This window comes from Macaca fascicularis, chromosome 11 (genome assembly GCF_037993035.2).
Source record: "Macaca fascicularis isolate 582-1 chromosome 11, T2T-MFA8v1.1".
Classification (NCBI taxonomy): domain Eukaryota; kingdom Metazoa; phylum Chordata; class Mammalia; order Primates; family Cercopithecidae; genus Macaca; species Macaca fascicularis.
In genome coordinates this window covers 130,675,642-130,685,230 of record NC_088385.1, presented here as the reverse complement: position 1 = coordinate 130,685,230, position 9,589 = coordinate 130,675,642, and the positions used below count along the sequence as shown (strand labels likewise).

General features: G+C 46.4%; 1 protein-coding gene across 1 annotated transcript; it reads left to right on the top strand.

Annotated features, from left to right (window-relative positions):
- The first annotated feature begins 4,194 nt into the window (after nt 1-4,194).
- LOC102132017 (cytochrome b-c1 complex subunit Rieske, mitochondrial) lies at nt 4,195-5,224 on the top strand. Its single transcript, XM_005572569.4, has one exon. It carries the CDS (start codon nt 4,201-4,203, stop codon nt 5,023-5,025), a length of 825 nt encoding a protein of 274 aa, XP_005572626.3. The 5' UTR covers nt 4,195-4,200; the 3' UTR covers nt 5,026-5,224.
- The last annotated feature ends 4,365 nt before the right edge of the window (nt 5,225-9,589 follow it).

The following is a 9,589-nucleotide window of genomic DNA, read 5'->3' as shown; positions in this document are numbered from 1 at the left end:
TGTAGGAATATGCCCTAATTATCGGTCTTAAACTTCTTGTTGCCCCAGATTAAGTCATTTTGGATATGAAATATGAGAGATGGGCCAGGCGTGGTGGCTCACGCCTGTAATCCCAGCACTTTGGGAGGTTGAAACGGGCGGATCACAAGGTCAGGAGATCGAGACCATCCTGGCTAACACACTGAAACCCCGTCTCTACTAAAAAATACAAAAAACTAGCTGGGCAAGGTGGCGGGCACCTGTAGTCCCAGCTACTTGGGAGGCTGAGGCAGGAGAATGGTGTAAACCCGGGAGGCGGAGCTTGCAGTGAGCTGAGATCCGGCCACTGCGCTCCAGCCTGGGTGACAGAGCAAGACTCCGTCTCAAAAAAAAAAAAAAAAAAAAAAAAAAAAGAAATATGAGCGATGGATCCTGTTTATCCTATGTGCCTTTTTCCTATGAGAAGGACAGTGAGGAGAAAACGATGGGCTTCCTGGTTTTTATGTGCTAAAGTCCAGTTAATAAACTTCTGGATATTATGTTGTCCTGCCAGTAGTATTGACTTACATAGGATCACCAGGCAAAGCTGTGAGAGAGATAATTCCTCTCTTGGTAGAGGGATTTTGGGAACACAGCGGAAGGACATTCGCTCGTTGCCCTCATTTGCCACTTATAGGAATATGTGCCTCCCTTTAATTTACTCAATTCGCTTTCATCCTGATCTATTATGTTGTCTTAGACCCAGTTCCAGTTATTCAAGTCCTAGGTCATCAGTTCTAAGGCCCTGGCCAAGGAGCCAAGGCTTGGAGATTGTATTGCAGGGGGCTAAGCTGAGTAGAAATTGGGGGAGAAGAGCATCTTACACAATGGAAGATCAATCCTCCTAGCCATTTACAAACTATGGGCCACAGCTCATAATAGAACCTGGGGCCCTGGCTAATGTGGTGGGGAACGGGTCCCCATAACTCCCCATGTTGAGAGTTGTATACCTAAATTGGGAGAGACACCAGGGGCAAGATTCCCTGTGTTCATAGCCTAGGTGCCTAAGGATGTAGTGTAGAGCTTCCTTAGATCCCTTTGGAGATACAACTTGCTCTAATACTTGGGAGAGGAAGTGAAAGTCTGAAGTATTAGTACCTAGGAGACACGGACTGGAGGAAGTAGATTCAAAGGTAATGAGAATGTTGGGGCTACACTTTCAAGAAAGTCATGGTTGGGACCCAGGAGGTATGGGTCAGAAGGAGAGGTGGGGGCGCATACCTGGGCGACTGTCGAGTAGAGTCTTCTGGCTGCACCATGATCTCAACTGGCCAATGCCAGGAGTTCAGGATGACAGCTTTCTGCCTCTAGTCAGCCCTCAGCTTCCCTTAGGAATACTGTGAAAGTGGAAGCTGGTTCCAGGCAGACCAATGCTCCCAACACAGAAGGGTTGGGGGTTGTTAGAAACCCTTTTCCCAGAAAGCCTCATACCTGAGTCTTAAGTCTGGCGGCCACACTAATCATTTTTAACCAGCCAACAGGTGCCCTGTATTTTCCTCTGATTCTAAGGAAGGATAGGACAGAATAGCAAGCAAAAATGGTCCAGTATTACTCATCACTTTGGAGAATCCCCGTATGGGCCACCAAATGCTAGCAGCAGGTCTTCATTCTTAGAGCTCCCAAGATGGTGGCGGGCCACTCCCAAGATGGCAGCAAGCCTTTTGTTCTCTGACCTGGGGTTCTTGGCCTCATGGATTCCAAGGAATGGAACCTTGGACCACACAGTGAGTGTTATAGCTCTATTAGAAGCCATGGGTCATGGAAGAGAACCGTGGAACCCAGCAACTAGTGTTCAGCTCAATTAGCATAAACCCAGGCACTTAGCCACGCAGGAACAATGGCGAGCCTCTAGCCCAATCAGGCACAGCAATGGGTGCCTCACTGGATCAGAAGTGCAGCAGACACCCCGGATCCAGAGGGGTGGAAGTCAGCGGCAGGTCTATGATGGTGGCGATCAGCAGTGGTGGATGGCAAGCAAAAGCTCAGTTTGAGCCAGAACAAACACGGACCAGAAGAGTGTGCAGTTGCAAGATTTAATAGAGTGAAAACAGAGCTCCCATACAATGGGAGGGGACCCAAAGGAGGTTGCCACTGCCAGCTTGAATGTCTGGTTTATGTCCCGATCATTGTCCCTCCCACTACGCTCTCAGGCAATAGATGATTGACTATTTCTTTACCTCCTGCTTTTAGCCTAATTGATATTTTAGTGAGCTCTCTTTACTACCTGATTGGTTGGGTGTGAGTTGAGTTACAAGCCCCATGTTTAAAGGTGGGTGTGGTCACCTTTCACAGCTAGGTTTAGGAATTCTTAGTTGGCCTAGGAAATCCAGCTAGTCCTGTCTCTCACTAGTAATCTGTGTGGAATTAATGGATAAAGTTGTTCTCCTGTGGAGCAACCTTGAATCTCCTTTCTATTGTCCCCAGCAATTCTGCTCTGGCCCAAACTTGCATGCTGTCCTCAACAAGTCACATGTTGTTTCCTGCTCAGCACCTGAATACCCTTCCTAATTGGGAGTGGTGTGTGTCTTGGTGAAAACAGGGTTCTGTTCCTTCTACAGGTGATCAGAAGGTTAAATTTTTGCTTTCCCTTATCCTCATGCCCAGTGCACAGCTTACGACCCAAGCTCAGCCATTTGGACGCTTTACCAAAATTCCAATTTTGGAACAGACAAATCATGGTTCAGCTGGGCATGGTGATACATGCCTATAGTTCCAGCTACTCAGGAGGCTGAGGCAGGAGGATCATTTGAGCCCAGGTTGAGGCTGCAGAGAGCTATGATCACACCACTGCACTCCAGCCTAGGTAACAGAGCAAGACTCTATCTAAAAAAAGAAAAAAATCTGAGCATGATGGCTCACACCTGTAATGCCAGCATTTTGGGAGGCTGAGGCAGGTGGATTGTTTGAACTCTGGAGCTTGAGACCAGCCTGGGTAACATGGCAAACCCCATTTCTACCAAAAATACCAAAAAAAAAAAAATAGCTAGGTAAGGGGCGCTTGCCTGGGGTCCCAGCTACTCAGGAGGCTGAGGCTGGAGGATCACTTGAGCAGGGAGGCAGAGATTGCAGTGAGCTGAGATCAAGCCACCGCACTCCAGCCTGGGCAACAGAGTGAGACCCTGTCTCAAAAAAAAAAAAAAAAAAAAAAAAAAAGACAAAGAGAAAAGATAAATCATGAATCACAGATGATGGCTGGTGCTTAGAGAGTGTGGAGATAGGTGTGATATGAAGATGGTGAAGTAGACACAGGAAGTTCATGTTGACCATGGTAAGGACCTGGGGTTTCATTGTAAATTGGCATGGACACCTTGTGTGATGAAATTTATGTTTTTTAAAATCAAGATTACTAGTTCTGTGTAGAAAACAGATGATGAGAGGCCAGGCATGGTGGCTCACGCCTGTAATCCCAGCACTTTGGGAGGCTGAAGCTGGCGGATTGCTTTAGCTCAAGAGTTTAAGGCCAGCCTGGGCAACATAATGAGACCGCATCTCTACAAAAAATACAAAAATTAGCTAGGCGTGGTGACATACACCTGTAATTCCAACTACTCGGGAGGCTGAGGCAGGAGCATCACTTGAACCTGGGAGGTGGAGTAACCAGTGAGCCAAGATCACGCCACTGCACTCTAGCCTGGGTGATAGAGTGAGATCCTGTCTCAAAAAAAAAAAAAAAAAGGAAAAGGAAAAAGAAAAAGAAAAAAGAAAACAGATGATGAAGACAAAGAGATGAAGCAGATCATCAGTCAGAAGCCTACTGTAGCCTTTCAGGAAGTGAAATAATAGTAAACTGGGACAGCGAAGTGGCAAAGCGGTGGAGAATAGTGGATGGATTTGAGAGATATTTTGGAGGTAAACTTGATAAGACTGGTTTCCCTAATGTTCTAATTTCTCTAGCAGTCCCTCATACCACAATCACACATCCGTGTTGGTTCCATGATGTTGTTCTGAAGGAAATGCTTCAGTGGTAGCAATAACAGCAAATGTAATAGTAATGACAATATTGACCATCATGGCAATTGCTAACATTAACGTAGCTCTTACTGTGTGCTAGCCTGTGTTCTAAGCACTTTACACATCTTAACTCATTTAATTTTCACAAAAATCCTGGAGGGAGGTACCATTGAGATTACTCCCATTTTACAAATGAAAAAAAAGAAACAAAGAAAAATTCAGTGAGTCGCCATGTTGTCGGTCGCAGCCCGCTCGGGACCGTTCTCGCCTGTCCTGTCGGCCACGTCCCGCGGGGTGGCGGGCGCGCTGCGGCCCTTGGTGCAGGCCACGGTGCCCGCCACCCCGAAGCCGCCTGTGCTGGACCTGAAGCGGCCCTTCCTCAGCCGGGAGTCGCTGAGCGGCCAGGCCGTGCGCCGGCCTTTGGTCGCCTCCGTGGGCCTCAATGTCCCTGCTTCTGTTTGTTATTCCCACACAGACGTCAAGGTGCCTGACTTCTATGACTACCGCCGCCTTGAAGTTTTAGATAGTACGAAGTCTTCCAGAGAGAGCAGCGAGGCTAGGAAAGGTTTCTCCTATTTGGTAACTGCAGTAACTACTGTGGGTGTTGCATATGCTGCCAAGAATGTCGTCACCCAGTTCATTTCCACCATGAGTGCTTCTGCTGATGTGTTGGCTATGGCGAAAATCGAAATCAAGTTATCGGATATTCCAGAAGGCAAGAACATGACTTTCAAATGGAGAGGCAAACCCCTGTTTGTGCGTCATAGAACCCAGAAGGAAATTGAGCAGGAAGCTGCAGTTGAATTGTCCCAGTTGAGGGACCCACAGCATGATCTAGATCGAGTAAAGAAGCCTGAATGGGTTATCCTGATAGGTGTTTGCACTCATCTTGGTTGTGTACCCATTGCAAATGCAGGAGATTTTGGTGGTTTTTACTGCCCTTGCCATGGGTCACATTATGATGCATCTGGCAGGATCAGATTGGGCCCTGCTCCTCTCAACCTTGAAGTCCCCCCATATGAGTTCACCAGTGATGATATGGTGGTTGTTGGTTAGAGACTTGGACTCAAGTCATAGGCTTCTTTCAGTCTTTACGTCACCTTAGAAGACTTATTTGAGAGCAAGCCTTCTGTACCTGAAGTTGATTTGAAATATGTAAGAATTGATGATGTGTTTGCAACATTAATGTGAAGTAAATTGAATTTAATGTTGAATACTTTCAAGCATTCACTTAATAAAGCCGCTGTTAAGCATTGTTGTGCTCAGTCATACATTTGAAAGGTACAATGTCTTTTTAGCTAATTCTAATTAAAAATTACAGACTGATGTACAATAAAAAAAAAAAAAGAAAAATTCAGTGACTTGCCTGAAGTCACACAACATTCGTACTATAGCAAATATGAACTTGTCCCCACAATTTCTGATTCTGTCTTCAAATTCCTTTCCCTTGGAACCAAGGGAACTTGGTTCCCCAGCCTGCCCCGTCCAGTCCAGCCCTAGCCTGCTGACTCACACACACACACAGCCTATTCTGCCCCCAGTCCTCACCCACAGAGTTAGCAGCCTCCAGGAAGCCATTCCTGATTATGCCACATAGTTTGGTTTAAAGTTGGATACAAATAAAATAAAAATAAAAAACCAATAAAGTTGGATACAGTATTCACATGTATGACTATTGTTTATGTGTCACCTTTGGGGAGAATAAAAAGATGGGTTTTGCCTGGCAACAACTTATGTTCACTGCATATCATTGTATATCCTTCTATGATATTTGCTTTTTTAAGCAGGGACAGTAAGTCATCATTAACATCATTGATAGGTTTTTGGAAACTGCAATTTTAAGTAAAACTATGTGTAACAAAACAAATTTTACCATAGGCTAATTGACATAAACAAGGGTTAAGTTCCTAGGCATATTTCTGGTCACAAAATCATCACTTAATTTCTAAATGGGCCGGGCGCGGTGGCTCAAGCCTGTAATCCCAGCACTTTGGGAGGCCGAGACGGGCGGATCACGAGGTCAGGAGATCGAGACCATCCTGGCTAACACAGTGAAACCCCGTCTCTACTAAAAATACAAAAAACTAGCCGGGCGAGGTGGCGGGCGCCTGTAGTCCCAGCTACTCAGGAGGCTGAGGCAGGAGAATGGCGTAAACCCGGGAGGCAGAGCTTGCAGTGAGCTGAGATCCGGCCACTGCACTCCAGCCCCAGCGGCAGACCGAGACTCTGTCTCAAAAAAAAAAAAAAAAATTTCTAAATGAAGAAACAAAACACTTACAATATTAAACATTAAAATAGATTAGGTGTGGTGGCTGACACCTGTAATCCCAACACGCTGGGAGGCCAAAGCAGGAGGATCACTTGAGGCCAGGAGTTTAAGACCAGCCTGGGAAACATAAGAAGATCCTGCCTCTACAGAAAATAAAAAAAATTAGCCAGGTATGGTGGCACATACCTGTGGTTCCAGCTACTTGGGAGCATTGCTTGAGCCCAGGAGTTGCAGGCTGCAGTAAGCTATAATCATATCACTGCATTGCAGCCTGGGTGACAGAGCAAGACCCTGTCTCAAAAACAAACAAACAAACAAAACAAACAAACAAAAACAGAGTACCCAGAGAAAACCCACAGAGACATGGGGAGAACGTGCAAACTCCACACGACAATGATCCCAGCTAGGGATCGATTTTTTTTCTCACCAATGTTATAAGAAAACAATGTTGAATGAAACAACGCTATTTGAGGACTTAGTGTGTACGTTTTACCTTAAAACTTTTTTTTTTTTCCCCGAGACAGAATTTCCCTCTGTTGCCCAGGCTGGAGAGCAGTGGTGCCGTCTCAGCTCACTGCAACCTCCACCTTCTGGGTTCAAGCAATTCTCCTGCCTCAGCCTCCCTAGTAGCTGGGATTACAGGAGCCCGCCATCACACCCGGGTAATTTTTATAGTTTTTAGTAGAGACGGGGTTTCACCGTGCTGGCCAGGCTGGTCTCAAACTCCTGATCTCAGGTGATCCGCCTGCCTCGGCCTCCCAAAGTGCTGGGATTACAGGCGTGAGCCACCGTGCCCTGCTGAAACATTTTTTAAAGATAGTTTTGAAGTCAGAGGGTCTTCCAGGATTTTATGAGGACTAAATAAGTTTAAATGGACAAATGCTTAGAACATGTAAGAACTATCTAAGCAGGGATTTGGAAATTAGCCAGGTGGGAGGGCTCACGCCTGTAAACCCACCACTTTGGGAGGCCAAGGTGAGAGGGTCCCTTGAGCCCAGGAGTTCGAGACCAGCCTTGACAGCATAGTAAGACCCCCATCTCTACAAAAAAATTAAAAAATAAATAAATAGGAAACCAGATTGTGCTAATGTAGTAGCTAAAAGATGTTCATCGACTTGGGCAAGTTACTTAACTTCTCCAGGCGTCTGCGGTTTCCTTTTCTGTAAGTGGGATAATAAAACCTAAAGCATCAGGTTTATTTATAAAGTGCCTAGCACAGTCCTTGAAATAAACCTGAAATAAACATTCAATAAATAGTTATAATTATTATCCCTATACTATAAATTCTTCAAAAAGAATTTTGGGGTCGGGCAAAGTGGCTCACATCTATAATCCCAGCACCTTAGGAAGCCAAGGCAGGCGCATCACTTGAGGTCAACAGTTCAAGACCAGTCAGGCCAACACATCTCCACTAAAAATACAAAAACTAGTTGGGTGTGGTGGCATGAGCCTATAGTCCCAGCTACTTGGGAGGCTGAGACAGGAGAATTGCTAGAACCCGGGAGGTGGAGGTTGCAGTGAGCCAAGATCACGCCACTGTACTCCAGCCTGGGCAACACAGCAAGACTCCCTTTCAAAAAAAAACACAATGAATTGTAGGCCGGGTGCAGTGCTTCATGCCTGTAATCCCAGCACTTTGGGAGGCCAAAGTGGAAGGATCGCTTGAGGCCAGGAGTTCAAGACCACCCTGGGGAACACAGGGAGATCCCATCTCTACAAAAAGAATTTTTAATTAAAAAAAATTTGCTTAATTTAGTGGCATACACTAGTAGTCCTAGCTACTCATGAGGCTGAGGCAGGAGGATCACTTGAGCTCAGGAGTTTGAGAATGCAGTTAGCCATGATCACACCACTGCACTCCCCACCAAAAAAAGGAATTGTGTTCTTGCATTAGTCAGTGTCCATGCAGGAATAAGAAAGCATATTCGAAATAAGATTATTTGCAAAGAATTTAAGAAGGAGACTGTTTTAGAAGTATGCTTACCTACTAGTAAAGTGGAGAGGGGGGTCTGTGATTTGTAGCACTTGTCAATTGCCATGATTTACCAACCTCCAGCACTTTCCAACTCTTTCAGTGCAGAGTTGGGTAGGGTTGCAAACAAGAGGCTCTCACAACTTGGCACAAGCCAGCTCCAACACACCACTGGGACTCTGTACAGAGGTGTGGGACAGTGTAGGGGAGTCAAAAGGGGTGGTGCAATACCTTGGAGGTAGCAACAGCAAGGAGCTGTTACTTGGTGGCTCAGGCCTATAATCCCTGCACCTGAGACTGAAGAGACAGAGCCTGAGACAGAGAGAAGAGTGGAGATCCTCACTGGATTGGAGGATGAAGGCAACCAGCCCGCAGTGACCCTGCAGCAGAAATCTGGGGAATTAAGACTCCCATCGCACTCTCCTCTCACTCTCCAGTCTCCTAATGAGACTCTCCAGTGGACAATGTCAGCTGAAGCTGGCCAGGAAGGAAGGCTGCTGACCTGAGCACATAAGTCAGCTTCCTGGGGCACAGAGCAGGGGGTGGAGGAGGGAGAGTGGAGGGGCAAACGGCAGATGCCCAGCATTGTTTTATAGTGCTTTGGTCTACGCATATAAAAATACTGTATTTGTCAGCTGGGCGCGGTGACTCACGCATGTAATCCCAGCACTTTGGGAGGCTGAGACAGGCGGATCACTATGTCAAAGGATCAAGACCATCCTGACTAATACGGTGAAACCCCGTCTCTACTAAAAATACAAAAAAAAAAAAAATAGCCAGGCGAGGTGGCGGGCGCCTGTAGTCCCAGCTACTCGGGAGGCTGAGGCAGGAGAATGGCGGGAACCTGGGAGGCGGAGCTTGCAGTGAGCCGAGATCGTGCCACTGCACTCCAGCCTGGGTGACAGAGCGAGACTCCATCTCAAAAAAAAAAAAAAAAAAAAAAAGATATGTGGTATTTGTCAGCCAGGTGTGGTGGCACATGCCTGTAATCCCAGCACTTTGGGAGGCCAAGAGTCAGGTGGATCGCTTGACCCAGAAGTTCAAGACCAACCTGGCCAACATAGTGAAGCCCCATCTCTACTAAAAATACAAAAACATTTGCCAGGTGTGGTGGCGCGTGCCTGTGATCACAGCAACTTGAGAGGCTGGGATGGGAGGATCATCTGAGCACGGGAGGTGGAAGTTGCAGTGAGCCGAGATGACACTACTGCACTCCAGCCTGGGTGACAGAGCAAGACCCTGTTTAAGATAAAAAAAAAAGAGCTAAATATTTACTCTTCGAATGAAGTCAATGTAGGTCAAATCACAGCTTCTTTAGTTCCGAACTCAAGTTCCACATTTCCAGCTGTCAGCTGGACATTTATATCTACACCCAGCAA